Source organism: Heliangelus exortis, chromosome 15, assembly GCF_036169615.1.
Source record: "Heliangelus exortis chromosome 15, bHelExo1.hap1, whole genome shotgun sequence".
In the NCBI taxonomy this organism is placed as follows: Eukaryota; Metazoa; Chordata; class Aves; order Apodiformes; family Trochilidae; genus Heliangelus; species Heliangelus exortis.
In genome coordinates, this window is record NC_092436.1 from 16,035,939 (window position 1) to 16,059,990 (window position 24,052).

A 24,052-nucleotide genomic window follows, 5' to 3' on the forward strand; every position below is an offset into this window, starting at 1 on the left:
CATCAAAGCTGTGAAGAAATTAGTGAAATTGCATCTACTAAATAAAAATCTAGGTCAGCTGTACCCGTCTTCACTTCTCCTTAGTAATTGCATGTACAAGCAGAATAATCCTATCCAACTGATGTTTCACTGTATGGATTAGGAAATGCTCATTCTTGAGGTAACAGAGAGAAACGTTGTCCTTTCCAGGTGGGATGTTATCATTCTGGAGTTAATTAAGCAGATTATGATTTTCGGAAGTCTGTGTCTTCCAGCCAGGAAACAGTTCTGCTATTTAGTGCTTTTCACAAAGGCATGATTCAGCCAGGAATACTCAAGCCTGGCTTCATGTCCTTCCTTATTTACAAAATGTCCATTGTTTGAGGGTAAAATAACACGGGCAGAGGAGATATGGGGGTTTATTAATGAAGTTACAAGTGTGGAGCTGTGTCTGAAGCTGCCTGTGTCTCCTAAACAAACCTCTCTTTGCTTCCTTGGCTGTCGGAAGTTTATTCTTTACTCTGCAGACAGAAAAATATTGTAGTGCTCCCAGGCCACAGCTTTTAGGAAAAGTCAGTCAAACACCATGTAGGAAGTCAAGATCTCAGGCAGGCCTTTTGAAGGGCAGAAGAAGGAAAGATTAGGAGGGTCTGCTATCCTCTTACCTTCTGGCATTAGGAGCATCTTTCTCAGTATCAATTAACTGTGCTTCCCCACACCCCCACACTCCTCCGAGCTCGCTGCTTTGGTACCAGTGCTCCTGCTGAATTGATGCCCTTATCAGTTTATTTCATGCTTCATTTCTTTCACAGCCTGGTTTCCTGAGCTGCTTTGGAAGATTATTCTCTGAACAGTTTTGTCATGCTTTTTAGTATTCCTGCTGGTTCAGAAATACTCAAGAAAGGGGGGAGGGGGAGCTTTCTTTTTGTTCTAATTGATTAGCTTTCCTTGGAAAGAACAAGCTGATATTCCAGGCTGAAATAATCCAGGATCAGTTCACTTTTCATTTTCAAAGGGAAGAATGGAGGTATTAAAACTTTTCTGTTTTCTCTGCAGCAAGCTCAACCCAACACAGACTGGCGCTTCTCCCAGACCCAGAGACCTGGAACGAGTGGGTGAGTGCCTCTTTTCTTCATACATGTGTTTGGTGAAGGTTCCTTCCCTTTGTGTGCAGCTTCTAGTGCTGGGAAGTCTGGTGTTCCCTGTCATTGGTAGAGTTGTCCAGCCAAGGAGTCAGAAATGGGGCTGTTTCTGTGTCAGGTCCCTTTGGTGGGGGTGTGAGAGCTCTTCTTTGCAATGTTGGGTCAGGTTTTGGTGTCCTCAGCTCAAGGAACTGAGGGGGGGGGACTCACCAGTCAGGAAAAAGGAGGGGGAGGACTCCAGATGAAGTTGTGAGGTGGTTAAAGGACTGGAAAACCTAATTCACAGAGAAAGACTTCTTCTCTGAAGCAGAGTTTGAGTATTCAGCCTCGATTCTGAGTCCACAATCTTGATTCTTCTCCCTGCATGGAGGCCACTGGGAATCACTCTGTGAGTTCCTTTACCAGCCATGGAGCTTCAAGCTCTGTGCTGCTGAGTTGTCTCTTCTGGCTTGAGCACCTGAGGCCAAAGTGCTGTGAAAGCCCCAGTGGCTGCCAGAAGTTGAGTGGATGAACCCCATGTCCCCAAAGGACCTTCTGGAGAAGTGTGTTCCAGCCATGGAGCAGGTGCCCCATGGAACGTCATTGTATGTGTTTGTATCCCCTGTGGGTTCCTCGGGCTGAAACACAGTTGAGAACCCCAGATCTAATTCCATTTGTGGGGGTTTGGAACCTTTCTTGCATTCCTTGGGAATGGCCATCACTGACATGGGATGGTTCAGCCATATGAGGAACCCTCTTCACACTTCCCACACGGAGCTGGGCAGACGGAGGAGGAAATGAAACCCCACTCCCTTGAGAACCATCAGGACTTGAACTGGGAGTCCACCTTGCTCAGTGAATACCCCAACCAGAGGTTATAGGTTACGAGGAGACTGGCTCCAGGATAATTTATATATGAAAAGATTTCTGGGGGCATGGCCAAGGGTGATACCCTTGGAGCAACCAAGAGTAAATTTGGGTGCTGTGCTTCCTTAGCTGGCTGGGTCAGGGACCAAATCTGGGTGCAGAAGGGAGGAGCTCACCCTTCTGTTCTTGATCCATCCCCATGGCCACTGGAGCAGCTCCCACTGAGGTTTAAATGGTCCCACAGGGAGTGTCAGGTCCTGGATTTTGGTGTGGGAGCTTGGAGTTCAACATTTGCAGGAGCTGGTTGTGTCTGAGGCTTTCCCTGGGTCTGGTTTGAGAATTTAGCCTGGCAGAAAATTAAGAGACCTTTCCAGCCAACTTGTTGTGGTGATTAAAACTTTGTTCTTAGGCTCTTGTAGCTGACAAACCTAAAACACAGTAGGGGTTTGATGTGAAGCAGCTAAAGCATCCCTACCAAAAACCAGATGGGGACTTGAAAACAAGGTTATTGCTGGAGCAGTTTTCTCAAAGGTCTCTTGAATTTCCCATCTCTGACAATGTTTTAATCAAGAAAGATCTGTCTTACCATTTATGCTCTAGTTCAAATGGCAATTAACCAAACCCTGTTAATACAAAAGTGCTCCAGAGCTGCTGTAATGGCTTTGTTACAAGCAGTGAGTAAATGAGCCCCATCAGAGCAAGTTTTGCTGCTCCCTCCCCTAGCATCATGCTGGAGCTCATCAAGGCACTGAGCTGATGTTATCCAGACCTCCTTAACTCAGTGACAGGGACTTTTTCCTCAGGCCTTGGGACAGTGACCCTCACCCCAGCCTCTGCCTGGAGCTCTTTATGCCCTTTCCCAGTGCCTCAGTGGGATAAACAGCACGTGGGCTGGGAGGAGGGAGGAAAAGGAGCCCCAGGCTCTGCTCACAGAGAGCTGAACTACCACAAAAAGTGGATTCTGGAGCACGAGCTGTGATGTTACCTCTGGTGCTCTGTGACCTGGGTGCCCACGGTGGTCCCTGAAATGGGCAGAGGTGGCTCCCGCCAGTGGCTGTGGCCACCAAGCTTCCCAGAGCAGGGGCTGCCCAGGCAGACCCCAGGGTTTGCAGAGCACAGATTGATGCTGGGATAACTCCATGGATTTTAATTCCTGCTGCTTTTCCTTGCTTGCCTGTGTGCGGATTCCACATTTGCAAGGAAACATCTCTTCCTGAGTTCCCCAACCCCCCCCCCTCCCTGTTTCTTTTATCCTGTTTTAAGTTCTATCACGTGAGATATTTTTATTCTAAAAATTATTATTCCTGTGTCCCCAGGATGGGGACACAAAGTGCTGTCCTGTGTTCAGTGCCCTGACATCACTCTCTGAAATCCCAGAGAGCACTCTGCTCCCCACTGTGCTCTTCCCAACGTTTTGGTGTCTGCTGAGTGAATTCCCCAGGCTCTGGTTTTTAGCAGAGGTATCAGAAGGTGCAGGAGCAGCTGTCTGAGTCCTGCCCACTGTTATTCTCTCCTAAATCAGCTCCTGTCTCCTGCTCTTGCACCTTGAGCTCTCCCAGCTGCTGTTTGGTGTTCAGACAACACAGGTCAACTCTTAGCTGGAAAAAAAAAAAAAAAAAAAAAAAAAAAAAAGGGTGTACTCTTAACTCTGTTTGTCTGACCCAAATTAAACAGCAATAAAGAGAAGGCAGCTTAGGCCAGTGGGTTGAATGGATCCCAGAGGGAGTCCAGTGTGGCCCTGGAGCCAGAAAAAAGGCTGAAACCATGTTGTGGTTTCTCTTCTGCTGCCTCCATGGGAGCTGGAGAAGGGACAATTCTGTAACCCTGCACACCAAAACAAATCCCACGTTTTCTGAGCACCTGGAACGAGGTGAGCCCAGGGTGAGCTCAATAAGCTGGGATGGTCTCTCCTTCCCTTCTATCTGGTGTGGGCCAGCAAAGAGAATTTGTTCTTTGTTCTGAGGCACAGGGAGCTCTGGTGCACATGCTCAGGGCAAAAGAGCTCAGACAATAACCTCTGAAAATGTGGGAGGGAGTCAGACCTGAGCAGAGCAATTCTCAAATAATCTTGTTTGGGAGGAACAGGAGATTAATTCAGATTAATTCATTTAATGATGTTTGCATCTTGGTTTTGCTTTTTTTGTTTGTTTGTGTCTTTTTTTTTTTTTTTTTTTTTTTTTTATGAAAATCATCCATGCTGTCTCTGGGCAAAAGTAAAGGAATACAGAAGGATCTGGAGCAGCAGATGCTGTTCCCAGACAAATCCCATCAGTGGCTGTAGTGGAGATTAAAGGGAGGAGAGGGGCAGTCCAGCAGCATTGCAGGACATCCCTGTGGGATCATCAGTGGGGGTTTTCCTGGGAAAGGGGGGTGTAGGGAGGGGGAGACTGCAGGGATTGGCTACCAGGGATGCATCTTGTTGCTTTTTCCACTTGTTGCCAAAGGAACAGAGACCAGGCTTGTGCCCTTCATGGTCATGGTACTTGCCTGACCTTGGTAGCTTTTTGTTTTGCTTTCTGTGGGGTGGTTTATTCAGGACAACCCCAGGTTTAGGTCAGGATTTCCTTCCTGGAGGAGCAGGGAGGGCTCTGTGCTGCTCACAGGTGGCCATGGGAGGTTGAGTCATCCCAGGATGGGAAGAGCCCAAATGTCTTGGGCAGCTCGTGGGGACAATCCATGGCCATGGGGACAGGCTGGAAGGAGATCCCAGGCAGGAAGAACCCCAGAGCAGTGCTGGGGGACTCATGAAGGAGGTGGGAAGCAGTGTGGGAATCCCCTGGGGAGGGAGAAGCAAAGCACGCAGAGGAGATACAAGCTGCCATTTCACACCTCCTCTCCATTTATTTCCTCCCATCCTAAATCTCCCTCTGTTAATGCGTTCCAAGGCTCCAGGCTGAACTGAAGAGTGATGTTCCTTTCACTCAGCAGTTAAGTAGCATCACAGCTGCCTCATCTGACCCTGGCCAGCATCACCCAGGCTGTGCCAAGGGAGGGTCCAGCAGCAAAGTTTTGGCACTGGCACTGAGATATTGCAATGGTGCCCACAGCTGAGCTGTGAAGGGAAGGAGATGTAAGGGTTTTTTTTCCATTCTTTAGTCCATTTTCACTCCTGAGCTCCAAAAGTTGGGCTTGCAGGACTAAGAGCAGCCTGCCTGTGCCTGGTGGGGGAGAGGGGAGGGGTAAAAGGTGTCCCCAGAATAGTCCTTAAAGCTCTCAGGAGTGCTTTTGGGGCTCCAGAGCATCCAGCTTGGGGGGCTTCTGGTGTGTGTTTGGGGTGAGCAGGGAATGGCAGCATGATGGAAGCACCTCCTGATGCTTTCTGCAGGATGGAAGCACCTTGGACATGCTCTGGCCAAGGACTTTTTCCATGGTCTCCTCTGTGTCTGCTCCAACAAGTGCAAAACTTGTGAGGAGCAGCTGAGGGCCCTGGGGGTGTTGATCCTGGAGCAGAGGAGGCTGAGGGGAGACCTTCTGGCTCTCTGCAACCCCCTGAGAGGAGGTTGGAGCCAGGGGGGGTCGGGCTCTGCTCCCCAGGACCAAGGGATGGGCCAAGAGGAACTTTTGGCACAACTCAAGTGGTGCCAGGGGAGGTTTAGGTTGGAGCTGGGGAACAATTTCTCCCTGGAAAGGGTCTCAGGGCCTGGCCCAGGGGGATTCCCCATCCCTGGAGGGGTTTCCAAGCCCTGGAGATGTGGAGCTGAGGGACGTGGGGCGGGGGTGGCCCTGGCAGTGCTGGGTTGGGCTGGATGATCTGAAAAGTCTTTTCCAACCAAAATGATTCTGTGACTCTGGTTTCCTACCTAACACTTCTGTAAATCCTTAGGAGGCTGCTCAGGGCCTGGCTCCCCTCTGAGCATGGGCTGCAGCCCCATGGTGCAGTTCTGGAATGGATTTGGGGTGCTGGGACAGGCAGGAGCTGGGAACAGGAGAGGTTCTTGGATAAGTGCTCTCTTTCCCCTTCTTCCTGTGGAGCTGAGCCCATCCTGGGATGGAAGCTGAAGGGTTTGTAGTGATCTGTCCTTGTCCCATCCCACCTTCCCTTCCACAGCCAGGAGAACACAGAGCTGGTGCTGCACATGATGCCTGTGAGCACTCTTGCTTGCAGGGTTCACCTTTTTGTTTAGTAAGAGCCCCAATCTCAGCAGATTCAGTATTGGGGCTTCTTTCTACATCACCTCATGAGCTGAATGTTTCCTTCCCTTATTGACCATCCTGGCCCAATAATCCCTTTATCCACATCTGCCACGTTCCTCATTGTCTGAGCTATCCAGACCCTGCCAGGTGGGACAAAAGCTGGATGGTCTTTTATGGAGAAAGGGAAATACCTCAATGAGGGGATGTGCTTCTCAATCTGGAAAGCCCTCAGAATATCAGAATTTTTGTCATCTCAGTGTTATGCCTAGAACTGCTATTTTAGGGTGGTTTAGCAGGTGCTACGTGTGTTAGGTTAATTTTTTCTTCCTCCACCTGCTTCCTGCACAGCTGAGCACGTGCCATGGCTGGCTGCAGAGGCACAGGGATCCGAAAAAATAGGCACAATAACCCTTCCAAAGAATTGCTCAAAATATCCCTCCCTTCCCTCATGCTTGGGGCAGGGAATGCTGGCAGGATGGGCTGGGTGGGGTAATCCTGGTTTCAGCTCCTTCTCATCTAGGAGGGCTGGAAGAATCCCTGTGATGGGGGACACTGCTCTCTTTTTTGGGGGACATTATGGCCTTTTTTGGTTTTGGCTCTACCTGGTAGAGCATCCCAGCAGCTCTGCTGGTTGGAATAAGGACTTGTTGGTGCTTCAGGAAGTGTCAATCTTACCTCCTCCCCAACCCCTGCTTCTTGCCTGCTAACATCTTGCTATCCCAGCTTTGCACAGTCATGATCTTACAGCTGGGCCTCATCCAGGCTCCCTCCAGCCCTTGGAATTGCATTACAGCAGCAGCAGGGAATGTGTGTAGCCAGGGGGAGCATGGGGGGAAGGGCTGGCAGCATCCTCCTGCCAGGCATTTTGTGGAAATCGGGGCAATTTTTGGAGCTGGTTCTTGGTTGGGTTTTGGTTTTGGGAGGGCGGTGGGACAGAGGGATGCTGGTCCTGGGGCTGTGACCCCAACCCTGGGGCCGTGTCCCCAACACACCCTAAGCACGGCGGAGGCTCAGCACCGGCAGGGACCGATCGGTTCCTCCTCCCTTGTCACTTTGCCAGCGCAGAAACGCGCGGGCTGAGATCTTCCTCCTGCTGCTGCCTCCGGCTGGAGCTGTGTGTGGGAGGCTGGGGGTGGGGAGGGCTTGGAGGAAGGGGAGAGAGAGGAAAGAGCAGTGCAGGGGGGGACGGCAGGCAAGGCGAGTGACCTGGGGGACCGGGGGCTGCCAAGGAAGGGGGCTGGAGGGATGGGTTTGAAGGTTCGGGTGGACTCGGTGGTCTTAGAGGTCTTCTTTAGGCTGGTGAAGGGACTGGAGCACAGATTCTATGAGGAGAGGCTGAGGGAGCTGGGGGTGTTGAGGCTGGAGAAGAGGAGGCTCAGGGGAGACCTCATCACTCTCTCCAACTCCCTGAAAGGAGGTTGGAGCCAGGGGGGGGGTTGGGCAGATATCAGTGGGACAAGAGGGCATGGACTAAAGAATTCTTTCCTAATATCCAACCTAAACCTCCCCTGGCAGAGCTTCAGCTCTGCCAGGGGAGGTTTAGGTTGGATATTAGGAAAAAATTCTTTGCAGAGAGGGTGCTCAGCCATTGGAATGGGCTGCCCAGGGAAGGGGTGGATTCTCCATCCCTGGAGATATTTCAAAAGAGCCTGGATGTGGCACTCAGTGCCATGGGCTGGGAACCACGGGGGGAGTGGATCAAGGGTTGGACTTGATGAGCTCTGAGGTCCCTTCCAACCCAGCCCATTCTAGGATTCTATGATTCTCCAACCTCAATGGGTCTGTGACACCTCCTGGTCCTTGGGAGCTGAGGGTGGGGGAAAGTGCTGCCCCAGCCAGGCTGCTGGGGGAGGTGATGGGAGGGTGAGAGCAGCAGCCAGAAGCAAAGAGGAGGGGAATGGGAAGAGGCTGAGAGGAGAAACAAACCCCAGTCACCTCCCCCTCAAAGTGCAGAAGCCTGGAAGATGTGGGAGCAGTGCTGGTTGGGGGAGGGGGCACCGCTATAGGAGCCAAAAAGCCCCAAATGAGAGAGAAAGGAGGATGCTGAGGGTGTCCTGGGAAAATCCCCAAGCCAAGCGCTGCCCCCAGACACTCCCAGGGGTGCTGGGGTCTCATCCTGGGGGTGCTGGGCTGCCCTTCCCAGCCCCTGGGGCTCTGACAGCCCCGTCCTGGCAGGAATAACCTTTTTCATTTTATTGTGGCACTGCTACGGCCTCGTGTTTCCAGCTGCAGAGCCAGGAAAACAATTTTTTTTCCAGGTTCCACCAGGCAGTTTTGCAACTGGATGTTTGCGAGGCCTTGGGCTGCCATAGCAACGAGCTCCATAGCAACCCCGCAAGGAAATGAATAATTCCCTGCTCCGAGTGGAAGTTAAAAAGGGACGTGGTGGTTTGGGAAGGGGAGGGCGGGGGATGTTGCAAAATAAGGCAAAAGGTCCACCCTGTGCCGCTCCGGGTGGAAGCCCAGGGGCGTGGGGCAACCCCGGGATGTGGGACACGATGGGATTTCAGCAGTCCCGAATTTCCAGGCGTTTGGAAGCCGTGGAGCTGCGGTGTTTGTCGCTGCTAGCCCAAGGGCCACCGAGCCCCGAGCTCCCCAAGCCCCCGGGTCCCCGCGTTGCTCTCAGCCGTGGGTTTGCTTCCTTCCTTCCTTCCAGTCCTAACGCTGCTGGAAACGTTCCCAAAAAACTGCAAAGCCGGCTCTTTGCTGAGCTTTGAAGTGTGGAGTAGAGAGGGAAAAAAAAAATCTGTCGTATGGGGGATGGGCTTGCAGAAAAAAACCACCAAAAAACCCCACAACTATTGAGGCATTTGTGTTAAAACCAGCGAGGCCTTGGAGTCGTTTCCATCGGAACCAGTCCCACCCCCCCCAGCAGCACCCAGGGTTGCAGAGAGGGGGGTCCCAGGTCTGTCCGGGCTGGGGGAGCAGGACAGGGCAGGACAGGGCAGGACAGGAGAGGCTGCTGGATCTCTGCTGGTTCTGGGCTGGGTGATTCACAGCTCTGATTCACAGCTCCATCCTGGAGCCCTGGAAGCTGGCCAGATCTAGTCCTCAGCTCGTGGTTGGGGTTTTTTTTTGTGGGATTTTTTGTGTTTTTTTTCTTCCCTCTCCTTTTTTTCCTCTCTCTCTTTTTTTTTTTTTTTTTTTTTTTTTTTTTTTTTTTTTTTCTTTATTTCCTCCTTTTTTTCCCTTTGTTTTTCTTTTTCTTTTTTTTTTTCTTTCTTCTTCTTTTTTTTTTCCTTTTTTTTCTTTCTTCTTCTTCTTTTTTTTTTTTTCAACCCAAAAAGTTATTTTTGGGCGTTTTAAGATTACAGCTCTTGGTTTTTAAATTCTTTTTTATTTATTTATATTTAACATGACTTTGGATTCTGGATGATTGTGCCCTGAGTAATTGAGGCCCTTCAACTTCCTGCTTTGAGAACTGAGCTCAATACCATTTTTGCTTTTTTTTTTTTTTTTTTTTTTTTTTTTCCTTTCTTGCAACCCCAAGGCATTTCTAAAATAGGTTTTCTGTGTGGGGAGCAGGCAGGCAGCTTTGGGGCTGTCTGTGCAAAATTAGGTGCTGAAAGGGACCTGAGGGCCATGGGGTTGAACACGAGTCACCATGTGATGGGAAGCCAGAGTTTACTGGGTTGTACTGGTGAGATGGTAGCCAGGAGGTCATGAGAAGAGTTGGTTGCCCTCAATTTGGGGCTCAGGGGACCAAAGCCTGGGCCCCCGTGCCTGGGTTTGGGTTCCCCACTCCCCCAAAGCTGTGGCCATAGGGGTGGCATCAAAATACTCAGAGGTCTGGAGCCCAAAGCAGGGGAGGAGAGGCTGAGAAACCAGGAGAAACGTCTCAGTGGGTCTTCAGGACACATTTTGAGGGGATGCTAAGGCCATGTCTTTCACCCCTGGGTGGTCAGACACTGAAACAGGAGGCCAGGGAGGTGCAGAGCCAGAACTCTGAGCATCTCATGTCAGGTTGGATTCAGTCCAGGTCTGCTCTGAGGGAGGTGTTGGATCAGAAGCCTTCCCACCTCCCTTAGCCTGATGCTTCCTCGTCCTGCTGAAGCAGTCTGTGATTTTTTTATTTTATTTTTTCTTTTTTTTTGTTCCCACAAGCCATGGAGGGGATGCAGAGCTTTGGTTGTGTCTCTGGCAGGGGGACAGAGCTGTGACACAGCTGCTGGTGAAGCCCACGTGTTCTTCCCTTCTCTAAAACCAGAATAAAGGGAAATGGTCTGAAGGGAGGGTTAGGGAGGACCTGGCTGAGGGTCCTGGTGCCACCTCCAGGTGAATTCCCTGTGGCAGGGTGAACCTTTCCTTCCACACCTTCCCACTGGCACAGGTCATGGAATTATGGCTATGAGCAAGGCAGGAGGAGCCTTGTCCAGTGCAATCCATCACCTGAAGGAGAGGTAGGAGGGGAGGGAATATTCTTTCAGGAGGTGGAAAACACGATGCCTGCAGTGCCATGTCCAGGAGAAGGTTGAACCTGGGCCTCTGGTTTCAAAGCACAGTTCAAACCCCTGGAATATTACAATTCAGACAAAACAAACAAACAAAAAAAAACCCCAGCACCTAAATGGGTTTGGCACTTCCCTGTGCTTTCCCTTACCCCATCCCCAGATCCCACCAACATGCTGGGGTAGCCCCCAGAGCACCAGCTGGGTGGCACCAAGGGGGTTCTGGGTGACACCAGGGTGGTTCTCGGTGGCACCAAGGGGGTTCTGGGTGGCATCAAGGGGGTTCTGGGTGATGCCAGGGTGGTTCTTGGTGGCACCAGGGTGTTTCTGGGTGGCACCAAGGGGGTTCTGGGTGACACTAAGAGGCTTCTGGGTGACACCAAGGGGGTGTGATGCCAGGGTGGTTCTGGGTGGCATCAAGGGGCTTCTGGGTGGCACCAAGGGGCTTCTGGGTGACACCAAGGGGGTTCTGGGTGATGCCAGGGTGGTTCTCGGTGGCATCAAGGGGGTTCTGGGTGGTACCAGGGTGTTTCTGGGTGGCACCAAGAGGTTTCTGGGTGACACCAGGGTGTTTCTGGGTGGCACCAAGAGGTTTCTGGGCACCTTTTCTGCAGCCCTGAAACCCCTGGGAACCTTCCTCAGCTGCCAGCTTGGGGGCAAAGAGGGACAGGAGCTTCTGGGGTTAACGGGCAGCTAAACGGGTTGTGGTTTGCAATGGGGTTTAGGTTCCTAAGTCCTTGATTGGATCTAGCCCAGAGCTTTATTCCCAGCCCTGCTTGTGACATGAAGAGGTCACTGCACCCCCAGGGCTGTCCCCACTGTGTCCCTGCTGCCAGGACAGGACGTGGCACCACACCGAGCTCAGGGCAGCTGAGTCTGAGGAACCCTCAGCACCTTCACCACCCCAGCCCTGAGATCACTTTGCAACCCTTGCTTCTGGGCTGCTTGAGATGGAGCCACCCCAGACGGGGCAGGGGGTGGCTCAAAATAGCTTTTGGGATGCCGTGGGTGGCAGCAGACAGCAGGTCTGCTGGTGGCAGGGTCGTGCCAGGGCAGCCTCTGCTAGGGTAGGGATTGATTCCATATTCCATATTCCATATTCCATATTCCATATTCCATATTCCATATTCCATATCCATCCATGGAGCCCTGGGCCTGGCTGGAGATGGAGCAGGCAGGTGGGAGCAGAGGGGAAGGGACAGATGGTTGTGTGGTCCTGGCACAGGTCCTGTGTGGCTTTGGGTGAGTGATTTAAGACCAGATTTCCTGCAGTACCTGGGAGTGTCTGTGCACACATCCTGACACCCAGATCACCCCAAACCCTGGGGTCAGTTCTGGGCCCCTGAGGAGCAGAAGGAGATTGAGGGGCTGGAGAGTGTCCAGAGAAGGGAATGGAGCTGGGGAAGGGGCTGGAGGGCAAGGAGAAGGTCTGGAGAAGTTGTGAGGAGCAGCTGAGGGCCCTGGGGGTGTTGATCCTGGAGCAGAGGAGGCTGAGGGGAGACCTTGTGGCTCTCTGCAACCCCCTGAGAGGAGGTTGGAGCCAGGGGGGGTCGGGCTCTGCTCCCCAGGACCAAGGGATGGGCCAAGAGGAACTTTTGGCACAATTCAGGTTGTGCCAGGGGAGGTTTAGGTTGGAGCTGGGGAACAATTTCTCCCTGGAAAGGGTCTCAGGGCCTGGCCCAGGGGGATTCCCCATCCCTGGAGGGGTTTCCAAGCCCTGGAGATGTGGAGCTGAGGGACGGGGGGTAGTGATGACCCTGGCAGAGCTGGGATGGTGGGAGTGAATGAGCTGAAAGCTCTTTTCCAACCCAAACAATTCTGTTTCTGTGACCTTGTGCTTCAAAGGGATTTGCCCCTATCCACCTCTCACTGGTCCATCACAAAGTGTGGGACAGAGAAAGGCTTTGTGGGACCCACGGGCACCCTCACCTCTCCCATGCATCTCCAGCTTTAATTCCTGTGTGCAGCAGATTTGCTCAGGGAGGGTGGAGAAAGCTCCTGTGCAGCCAGGGCTCCCCTCCTTGCAGAGTTTGGATGCAGCAGGTGATGCTCTGACCAGCTCCCCATGGTGGGCACAACCTTCAGGGATGCTTTTGTAGGTCAGTCCCATTTCTGAAAGGGACCATATTGAGCCTGGTCTGTGTGTGAGGCTGCAGCAGGCAGAGGCAGTGGGGACGTTTGGGCAGGAGGATGCTTGGAAGGGTGGTGAGGAGCCCATCTGGCACCCAGCACGTGGCTGTGCTGGCATCTGCAGCACGTGGGGTGCTGAGCACTCAAGCACGGAGCTGCCAGCAGGAGACCCCAGAGCTGGGGGAGAGTTTGGCTGCTTTCCTGAGCCAGGCTTTGGGGGCTGAGCAAGGTTTTGGGGTCTGGCAGCTCCTGGGTGTAAAGGGCTGGGACCTCTGTACCCTGCAGCCTGGTGGTTTGACCACTTGCCTAGGGAGAGGGCCAAGCTGTCTCCAAAGGGAAGGACTTCCCAATGGCCCCATCTGACTGCTGGAGAACTCCCATTTGGTAAGAACAGGACAGTCCTGGACTCCAAGAAGCCAAGAGGCAGAGCCTGGCATCCCAGGAAGGAGCAAGAGCACTCAGCTGGCAGGGGGATGCTGTGGTGGGGGTGATGTGGTCACCTGGGGTCAGAGCAGAGGAAGCTGGTGAGATTTTTAGGTCTTTCCAAACGGGGAGGGTCTGGGGGTGCTCTGAGAACACATCCCTGACCTGCCTGGGGGGGAAGTGCCACCACCAGTGAGCGGTGGCCAAGCACAGCTGGCACCTGGCAAACGTGAATGGGGGGCTTGTTCAGGCTGCACACAGACTGCTGATTGTAACCTCAGTCACAAAACCTCCTTAATCAAAGCCTGGGAGCATCCTCAGAGGTTTCCCAGGCAGATTTGTGAAGCTCAACCCCTCCATCAGCCAGTCCCAGGGAAGCAGGGGGGGTGCCCACCTCCTCTCCTCTCCTCTCCTCTCCTCTCCTCTCCTCTCCTCTCCTCTCCTCTCCTCTCCTCTCCTCTCCTCTCCTCTCCTCTCCTCTCCTCTCCTCTCCTCTCCTCTCCTCTCCTCTCCTCTCCTCTCCTCTCCTCTCCTCTCCTCTCCTCTCCTCTCCCTCTCCCTCTCCCTCTCCCTCTCCCTCTCCCTCTCCCTCTCCCTCTCCCTCTCCCTCTCCCTCTCCCTCTCCCTCTCCCTCTCCCTCTCCCTCTCCCTCTCCCTCTCCCTCTCCCTCTCCCTCTCCCTCTCCTCCTCCTGTTTTCCCCACGGCTCCATCCTCCCCAGGACCATCAGCTGCCAGCTCTGCAGAGCTGTTGGTTGCTCTTTGCCTCCCTTCAGAGCAGGTTTGGGGAACTGGGGGGGAGCAGCTGGCTCCATGTTGAACCCCAAACCCAACACACCATGGGGTTTTCTCACCCTCCATCTTCCAAGTGAAGCTGCAGGAGGGAGTTGGAGCCTGAAGAAGGCTCATCCACTCCCATGGCCCACCAAAGGAACAGAGGATCTGGTGATACAAGAGGCTCTGGGACCTCTGGGGCTCTGAGACCAGTGTTTTCTGGAGTAATATTTGATTTTGGTGGGTGATGAGGGGCTGTCTCTGAAGTCAGCAAGAATTAGGTGGAAGCTGGAAGCACCCCTGAGCTCTTTTGGGAGTGGTGGTTATTCTTCAAAAGCCTGGAGAGGGACTGAAAGTGTTTTGACTCTTGTGTTATTTACTAGAAGGATTTAAAGCCTTCAGACTCCTCTCCACCAGCAAACAAAACCCCAGCCTTGGCTTCTCATGCTCTGACGTGTCCACTCCTCCTGACCAAGCTGCAATAACTGACTGGTTTTTATTTGTTTTCGTTTCCCATAGCTCCCAGAATGGAGAGGAAGGTGGAGCCTGGCCAAACAACCACTTTGACACCGAGATGCTCCAAGCCATGATCCTGGCTTCAGCAAACGGTTGGTTTCCATCAAGGGTGGGGAAAGCAGAGCCCTGGGCTGCCTGCTGCTGGGATTTGTGTACCTGGGGTGGCTGCTGAGGTCCTTCTGCAACAGCTGCTGCTGGAAAAGCTCTGCTGTCCTTGTTATCCTGCAGGGGAGAGGGGTTGGGAAGGATTCAAGCCAAGGAGATGCCAGGTGGGCATCAGCACCGGGTGTGCTGTAGACAGGGGAACCTCTTCCACCCACCCTGTGTTACCTGTGCACTGGGCAGAATGTTCTCTGGCTTCTGTGGGGTTGTGGTAAGAGGAAGAGATGGTTTTGGGGTGGTATTTCATCTACTACTTGGTTGAGAAGGTTGATGAAACACTGGATGTGTCGCAGCTTGCCAGAAGGCAAGGGGGGAGGATGCCTGGAGGATTTCTGGTGGGTGGAGGTTGGGTCAGGAGCAGAGGAGCTGCCTGGCTCAGCATCCCCAACAAACCTTGTGTCCACAGACACCAGTGGGTGCTCTCTGCTCACCCTGGGTCCCTCTGCTGAGCAGGGGTTTGCCAAGCTTTGCTCTCTCCTCCCTACCCTTTGCAGCTTTAAGCACCAGGATTTGGATTGGGGTCATTTTGGGTTGGTTTGCTCTGGTTTGTGGCTGTGCTGTGTGGGCTGTTCCCACACACCCCCTGTCTCCGTGGCTTTGTAGAAAAGAAATGCAATTATCACTGCCTGATGGATAAAGAGCCTGCTTTTCATACAGCTTTTATTTAGAAATACCTCCCAGTCTTTCCCCCCCCCCCCCCCCTTGATTTAAAAATAGAAGCAACAGCCCAGGCCATAAAACCCTCTGCAAAATGTTTTGGATATTTCCTTTGAGCTGTTAGGAGAGAAAGAATCCGGGGGAGGAGGGATGGCTTTGGTGTTGCTTTCTTGGAAAGCTGCTTTGCAGCTGAACTTTGCTGCTCTGCAGGCACCAAGCAGCCTGGAGACAGCTGCCCTGGCCAGGGAAGAGGAGCAAGGTCCTGGCCAAGGGACTTGTTTACACACAAGGGAAAGAAACAATGTGAAAATGTGTCTCTGCTCTTAAGAGAAAAAAAATACAAAAAAACCCCCATGGAAAAACAGCATCTGGGAGTGCACGTGGATATCATCACTCAGTGCCTCTGGATCCGGTTTCCTTGCTCACAAATAAAAATATTTGTCTGAGCTCCACTCCAGCAGCCCTGGAGATCTGAGAGCTGAGCAGGTCCCTTCCAGGTTAAGCACTGACTTCCACTGTTGCCCCAGATCCTGTCACAACCAATCCCCCCCAGTCCATGTGTCTCAAAGAGCCCTCACCTCTCCCAGGGATCTGGTTAAACCAGATCCATCTCCTAGGTAAGGGCTTTCCCAGGGAGAGGAGGATTCCCTGCACCCCTTCTTGCTCTGGCCCACAAAGGTCCCTTGGTGGGATGGATAATGATGGAGGGGTGGATGGAGGGATAGATCATGGATGGAGGGAGGGATAGATCATGGATGGAGGGAGGGATGGATGGACAGAGCGATGGATGGATGGAGGGATGGATGATGGAGGGAGGGATAGATAATGGATGGAGGGATGGATTTATGGCAACAAAGCACTTCCCACCAGCACTGTATTTCCATGCCCTCCCTGCTCTCTGTCCCCTCCTCCTCAGCTCTGACTCATTAGCAGTGTTGCTTGGAGCAGGCTTTAATTAAGGGCAGTGCTAATTGGCCGCTAAGCTTTGTGCTGCTCATCTTTGGGTAATGGTTCCTGGTTGTTTAACTGATCCTCATCCCTTTCTGTCACCTGCTGAGCTTTGTTGGGGACACGGAGTGGCAGGTGGGACACAGTGACACAGGTGACCATGGCACACCTGGAGCTCCCCTGCTGCTCCAGTCACTGTGAGGATTCAGTCCCTTGCCCAGGGCTCCAATTACCCACCCAAGCTGGAATGTTGGGCACCTGGTTCCCCCCAGGACTGTGCCCATGTTGGAGAGCTTCTGTCTCCCTTCCTCTGGATTTTCATAGAATCCCAGACTGGTTTGGGTGGGAAGGGACCTTAAAGATCACCTAACCATGGGCAGGGACCCCTCCCCCAGCCCAGGGGGCTCCAAGCCCCATCCAACCTTCAACACTGCCAGGGATGGGGCAGCAACAGCTTCTGGGGGCAACCTGGGCACCCAGGGGCTCAGCACCCTCACACCAAGGAATTTCTCCCCAAAATCTCCTCTCCATCTCCCCTCTTGCAGCTGGAAACCCTTCCCCCTCATCCCATCCCTCCAGGCCCTTGTCCCAAGTCCCTCCCCAGCTTTCCTGGAGCCCCTTCAGGCACTGGAAGGTGCTCTGAGGTCTTGCTAGAGCTGGGAACCTCCCTCCCTTGGAGCTGGGAACAACCAGAGCAGTGTTTTGAGCCCTCTGAAGGGACAGAAGCAGCTGCTGAGATAGCCCCAGGAGCACAGATGCTCCCAGACCCCAGACACCGCAGGGCAGACGTCCTGTCCTTAAAATACTTGGGCTTCCAGGGGGAATTTAGAGGGCTGCCATGAGATGGTGGGAGAGCAGACAGAAAGGCAGCCTGAGGGGGTCCTTCCCCCCAGCTCCAGTGCCCCCAGGCAGGGGCAGGGAGTCTGTATCAGGTTCTGCTGGAAGTCCCAGCAGCAGCTGCAGCAGGGTCTGCTCCAGGGCTGGCTCCGACTGTCCTGTCCTCTCCTCCCTCTGCTGCTGGGGGTGATGGAGCCACTGAGGGGTTATTTTTGCCAAAGGCCAAATTGTTGGGGCCTTTTTTTTTTTTTTTTTTTTTTTCCTCTTTTCAGGACCGTTTGAGCTCAGGGCTGGCTGCTGGGAAGGGCTGGGTGTAACCTTTCCAGCAACAAGAGCTGAAGGGCTCTGCTTGGCAAGAGCAGCTTGGAGCCCATTTAGAAGCCTCTATTGTCCCTGTTCTCTCTTCTTTTTTCAGCTTTAATGTCAATGTTACCTAGAAACAGCCTTTTGCTCTTACCCTGGACCAACCAATCACCAGGCTGGGAACCTCACAGGCAGTTTTCTTCCTCCCTGCCCCCCAAAAAACCGAAAAAACTGTGCTGTGACTGCAAACTAGTTCCAGTTGTCCTGGGTGCAGCTGGGAGCTGGGATGGTCCAGGGGCAAACAGGGCAGCTGGATACAGCCCAGGAGAAGGTGCCCAAGCCCACCAAGCTCACAGCTGAGTTTTATCCAGCTGGGAGAGCCAGGAAAAAAAAAAAAAAAAAAAAAAAAAAAAAAAAAAGAAATCTTTTCCCACTGCAGCCTGTGGGTGGGTTCCTGGCTGTGGCTTGTCCTGCCAGCACATCTCCAACCACTCCATCCCCCTTCATAGCACCCCAAGGGATGTGGGGTTGAGTTGGTTGGTAATGAAAGGAGCTGCTGAGGGGAAAAGTGAAGATTAGGGATCAATAACCCTGATGGTCCGTGCCCATCTCCTCCAGAGCAAGGTCCTCCAAGCCCCCTGGATGCATTTTATGCATCTGGGATGCAGCTGATGGGGAACTGCAGGAAGAATCCTGTCTGGAAAACAAAATGGCATTTCCCACAGTGGTTTGTACCCTGGCCTGTGCATCCCCTGGCCTCGGGGCACAGTATCTCGCCTGTTTTTGTCCTCGCTGGGTGTTTTTTTTTCTGCCGGCTCCAGCAGCAGCTGTAACTCGTTCCAAGAGCTGTTGCTTCATCGTGTGCAGGCAGCGAGATTTCGGGGGGAGGAGGGGTGGGAAGGGGGGCTGGTGGGATGTGGCCCAGCTTTTTGTCTAGCTTTCTGGCTCCATCTGCTCAGGGGAAAGCTAAGGCAAGACGGAGCCTCACAGAGATCTGGTCTGGAGAGGAGAAAAACACGCGGGGACCGGCCCGTGTTGGTTTTCTTTATTCCCCCAGTCTCTTGCAAAAAGGAGGGAGCAGCAGCCCTGGACTCTGCCTTGAGCCCTTTTTGTGCCCTTTCTCGGTCTCTCCATCCTCTGTGAGCAGTTAGAAGGCTGAGATGAGCTTCTCAGTTCCTATCTCAGGGTTTTAGCAAACCATTCCTGAGCAGGGCTGGGCATGAGCAGTGGCACCGGGGCAGGTCAGGCAGCAGCTCCTGGCATCGCTCCCGCTCTGCCAGAACAACCCCCCCTCTGCTCATTTCTCCTCCTTTCTCCATCCATCCCCCCTTCTCCATCTTGTCTCTACCTCCCACCACTGCCCCAGCACCCGAGGGGGGGTGGGGGGGTGCCCAGCCCCTTCCCCATCCCTGCGCTTGCTCCCTCCGTGCTGGAGCTTTGCAGCGAGACGAGAATGAATTTGTTATCCCCTCCCCCTGCTCCCGGAGCTGGACCAGCAAGCATCGATTTGCTTTGTGCTCAGCTTCCTAGAGCCATTTTCTGGTATTGCGTGGAGGGAAAGAGAGGGGGGAGGATTTTTCATGTGTGCTCTGAATGCAACCTGGCTGGAGAAGGGCTGGGGGCAGGGTTTTAAAAGCAACGGAGGGGATAAAAATAAATAAAAGAATAATATTGGATTTCCCTTAATGCGTTACTGATGGTTGGAGCTGTTTGTAATGGGAGGCTCTCGGAGGGGGGAGAGTGGGTTGTTGGTTTTTTATTTTTTTGCGGGGGCAGAGCAGACGGTGCAGGGAGGGGAGAGGCGGCCCCATGGCTGCGGAGGGTAGAGGAGAGGTTGCCCTCCTCTGGCCAGGCTGCAGCCCCCAATCCCAAACCTTTAGCCCCGATGTGAGATGCAAGGAAGGGTTGCAGCTGTCCTGAGGAGCCCCGAGGGGTAGCAAGGGGAGGTGAAGATTGGTGACCAAGCAGAACTTGGAGCACCTTCCAGTGCCTGAAGGGGCTCCAGGAAAGCTGGGGAGGGACTTGGGACAAGGGACTGGAGGGATGGGATGAGGGGGAAGGGTTTGCAGCTGCAAGAGGGGAGATGGAGAGGAGATGGGAGGGAGAAATTCCTTGGGGTGAGGGTGCTGAGCCCCTGGGTGCCCAGGGTGCCCCCAGAAGCTGTGGCTGCCCCATCCCTGGCAGTGTTGAAAGTTGGATGGGGCTTGGAGCCCCCTGGGCTGGGGGAGGGGTCCCTGCCCATGGTTAGGTGATCTTTAAGGTCCCTTCCCACCCAAACCAGTCTGGGATTCTATGAAAATCCAGAGGAAGGGAGACAGAAGCTCTCCAACATGGGCACAGTCCTGGGGGGAACCAGGTGCCCCAACATTCCAGCTTGGGTGGGTGATTGGAGCCCTGGGCAAGGGACTGAATCCTCACAGTGACTGGAGCAGCAGGTGAGCTCCAGGTGAGCCATGGTCACCTGTGTCACTGTGTCCCACCTGCCACTCCGTGTCCCCAGCAAAGCTCAGCAGGTGACAGAAAGAGCACCCTGGGCAGGTGGGAGGTGTCCCCACCCATGGCAGGGGGTGGCACTGGGTGGGTTTTAAGCTCCATCCCAAACCAGTCTGGGAGGCTGTGACTCCAAGCTCTGTGTTAGGCACCTGGGGCTTTTTGGGGCTGTTACGGGGACATCTCTGCGTGCCACTAACAACTTGCCCTCCTCTTCCCCTCCCTCTCTCTTCCCCCGTTTTGGCGTCCCCCACAGAAGCTGCTGATGGGAACTCGACCCTGGGTGGTGGGAACGGGACCATGGGGCTGAGCGCCCGCTACGGCCCCCAGTTCACCCTGCAGCACGTCCCCGATTACCGGCAGAACGTTTACATCCCCGGCAGCACCGCCACCCTCACCACCGCCCCCGGCAAGCGCGATGCCAAGAACGCCGGTGCCGCGGGGGGCAACAAGAAGAAATCTGGGAAGAAGGAGAAAAAATAGAGAAGAAGAAGAAAGAGACCTTAGAACTCCAGGGCTCCCGGCACTCCCCGCTCCTCAAATCACAGCCCAGGCCGGAGGACGAATGTCAATTTTGTTGCTTTGTTGTTTTTCTTTTTTTTTTTCTCTTTTGTGATGCAAAGAGTAGGAAAACGCTGCGAATGTATCTCGGCATCATCAGAGCCAGGAGCAGGGGCTTTGCTGCTGTGAGATCTCATGATGAAAACCAATCTGGAAGCTGACCCAACCCTAAACAAGTGCCCTGTGAATATTTGCTGATGTTTTATACTGTCCCTCGGGTATTAGGAGGTGCAAGGCTGGAAGGGCTTTTGTCATCCTCTTTGGATCCAATTTGCTCCCAGACAGCTTGAGAAAGGCACAAGGCTCCTGCTCAGCTTTGCACGGTGTAGATAATTTGAACGTGGAGCTTTTAACTTTCAGTCCTCCAGTCGTTGTGGGGATTTTTTTTTTTTTTTTCTTTTTTGGAAAGGAAAAGGCAGTTCCCAGCTGGGTATCTCTGCTCTTAAACTTTCCACTAGGAAAATCCACCCCACCCCCTGTTAAGGATAGTGATGGATTTGTTGCTGTGGTCGGGAGTGCTTCAGTTCCTGCTTAGCTATTGTCCCCCCCAAAAAAAGATAATCAGTCAGTGTTTATATTGCATGAGGCAAAGGGAATAAGGCAAAGCTGCATCCTAAATGTTTCCATTTTTTAATTTTTTAAAGTGCAACCACTGATGGCCTGAAATAGGAAACAAACCAACACAAACCAAACACCCTCTTGATGTTTGAGGGGTCGGGAATTCAACGAGGAGCATGTTGAGGTGCCCTGGGGCTTCTAAGGCTCTCTGAAGAGCAGACACATCTCATCCCTTCTTTGCAGTAAATATTTATATGTACAGTCATTGTCCTTCTGGAATTAAAGCTAAGAGAGTCTCCCTCCCCTGGGGCCTGCTGGCCCGAGTTTCCCCCAGGATGAGGGGATGGGGGGAGGATGTTTTTGCCCACCGTGTCTGCATGCCCATCCCTCACCTCCCACCTGCACCAGCACAGTTGGCTCCAGCACCCCGAGAAATCCTCGCATGGCCACGATGAGTGGGGTGAGCCCCGAGCTGGGGCTGCCGTGGGTGGGAGTGGGTGGGGGGGGGGGGTGTGGAGTGGGTGAAGTGGGGTGGGAAGACTCATTGTTTCTTATTTTGGGGTGTGGACCCCACTGAAGGGGGTGGGTTGGGGGCTCACCCAAAGGGTGACAACCACTGAGCTGCTGCCGGTGTGTGGCTGGGTGACTGAGCAAGTGAGGGTTTGGTGGCACTTGGGGACCGGACCCCAGAGCTTAGGGGGAGGGTGGGGTGATGCTTTAAAGCCAGTGAGGGGGTGACAAGGTGGGGTGGAGTCTGAAGGAGGTGATGCTCCTGCTGGCTTTGGGCTTTCCCACCCCTGTGGAGGGAGTTGAAGGATAAGGGATGGAGTTTCTCCGTGAGCCCATCACCCTTGCACCAGGCCCACTTCTGACAGCAAAGCATCTCTGAGCCCCCCAGGGAGGCAGAAGAGGGGGGTGGGGGTGTAGCTGAGGGGAGGGGGGGGTGGGGGGGCAACTGGGTGGCAAGGAAGGGGCCAGCCCAGCTTGCCCAGGGAGGGGCGGGGTGGGGGTGTTGTTTTTTTCCCCTTTTTAATCACTAACACATAACTCACCCAAGCAGATCCAGGCTCTAGCACGGCAGCAGCCCCCCCCTCACCTTCACCACCACCTCCCCCCCCCTAAAAAAACCCCAAGGGGCAGCAGGAGCATCCGCCGTGGTCCATGCAGATCCAGCTGGCTGTGTGGGAGCAGTTCCCACCCCTGTCCCCTGCAGCTGCCCCTTGTCCCCCCCCCTCCCACACCCCCTCCCCCCTTTAGAAATGCTGTAGCTGAATCGTAGTCTTTATATTTCATTTTTTTTTTAATCTGCAACCTGAGGTAGAGTAGTGAGTGTTGTGTATTTTAGTGGCGTGTTATTTTTAATCAGCAGTGATTAACTTGTGGACATCAGTATTTTCAATTTTTTTTTTTCCTCTGTATCTTCTCTCCACGTGGTCTGTGCCCCGAGTGTCTGTGAACCCAAAACACGTTGTTTGCCCTCTCAATGTGTCTAATATTGAATTATACTTATATATTATATATATGCTTATATCCTTCTTATACCCATATAGACCAATGTCGATGTGTTACACGCAAGTTTTATACTCTAATATTTATATTGCTTTTTTTTCTTTGGGAAAAAAAAAATAATAAAACGGTTTCTTCTGAAAAAAAAAAAAAAAAGTAAAAAAAAAAAAAATAGTGGTATTTATTCTAGTGAGAACTGGGGGCACAGCTGAGGCTTGTCCATCCCCACACTGCTGCTGCTGCTGTGCCAAGCAGGGTGGTTTGGGCATCTTTGGGTCCCCCAAACTTTTGATGGAGGGTGAGAGGGTTGGGGGGACATGGTTGGGGGTGACGTGGTTGGGGGTGGCACCGGTGTGCTCCCTGCTGGTCTTTTTTGGGAGCCCCTTCCCCATCCCCGAGGGGATCCTGGTGCCCTGACTCCAGCCCCAGGGGGATCCCAGGGGGATCTTGTCACCTTTCCTCAATCCCTGAGGGATCTGGTCACCCTTTTCCTAGAGCTGGGGTGACCTGATCACCCCTCTCCATCATCAGCAGGGATCTAATCACCTTTCTCCATCATTAGCAGGAGTCTGATCACCCCTCTCCACCATTAGCAGGGATCTGATTATCCCCTCTCCATAATTAGCAGGGGTCTGATCACCCCTGTCCCTAATTAACAGGGGTCTGATTACCCCTCTCCATAATTAGCAGGGGTCTGATCACCTTTCTCCACCATTAGCAGGGATCTGATTACCCCTCCCCATAATTAGCAGAGGGTCTGACGACCCCTCATCATTAGCAGGGGTCTGATCACCCCTTTCCATAATTAGCAGGGATCTAATCACCTTTCTCCATCATTAGCAGGGGTCTGATCTCCCCTCACCATTAGCAGGGACCTGATTACCCCTCTCCATAATTAGCAGGGGTCTGATCACCCCTGTCCCTAATTAGCTGGGACCTGATTACCCCTCTCCATCATTAGCAGGGATCTGATCACCTTTCTCCATCATTATCAGGGACCTAATTACCACTCTCCATAATTAACAGGGGTCTGATCACCCTTCTCCATCATTAGCAGGGATCTGATCACCTTCCTCCATAATTAGCAGGGATCTGATCACTTTTCTCCACCATTACCAGGTTCTCTTCTCCCCTCCTCCATCCTGGGGGGATCCAATCCCCCTTCCCCAATCCCGGGGGGTGTCGGGGGGGGTTCCTGTCACCCTTCCTCATCCCGGGGGGATCCAGTTGCCCTTCCCCAGCCCCAGGGGATCCGATCACCCTTCCCTAATCCCAGGAGGGATCTGGTCACCCATCACCATCCACTCTCCCTTCTCTACCCCCTGCCTGGTGATTTGGTTTCTGTGGTGCCCGGGATCCCCTCTCTGCACCTGGGGGGTGATGGGGGGGGGGGAGGTGTGGGGGGTGTTTCAGGTGCTGTGTTTGGGCCCCCTCTGGCCAGGAGGAGCCCCCGAACCCCCAGTCTCTCTCCTTGTGTGTATGGGGGGGTCTGACACATCCTGTGACTTGGGGTGTTGCAACCACGGAGGGAAAAAGAAGCTGCTGCTGCCCAGATGTGGAGGAGGGAGGGGATAGGAGGGGGATGGAGCATCCCAGACAGACAGACAGACAGACAGAGGGCCACAGACACACACACAGCC

The 24,052-nt window shown here is 53.4% G+C and overlaps 1 protein-coding gene across 9 annotated transcripts in view; it reads left to right on the plus strand.

Annotated features, from left to right (window-relative positions):
- The window catches only part of LOC139803195 (protocadherin gamma-C5-like), a 60,853-nt gene extending 38,429 nt beyond the window's left edge, over window positions 1–22,424 (plus strand). For 5 of the 9 annotated variants that reach the window (XM_071759115.1, XM_071759123.1, XM_071759117.1 and 2 more), the window contains exons 2-4: window positions 1,036–1,094; window positions 14,394–14,482; window positions 20,044–21,275. In XM_071759115.1, coding sequence (XP_071615216.1) covers window positions 1,036–1,094; window positions 14,394–14,482; window positions 20,044–20,270 — 375 coding nt within the window. In that variant the 3' untranslated portion in view covers window positions 20,271–21,275. Of the gene's footprint in view, window positions 1–1,035; window positions 1,095–14,393; window positions 14,483–20,043 lie in introns of all 9 variants that reach the window. The other 4 variants (XM_071759116.1, XM_071759121.1, XM_071759120.1 and 1 more) reach the window with 2 other exon arrangements.
- Window positions 22,425–24,052: the final 1,628 nt, after the last annotated feature.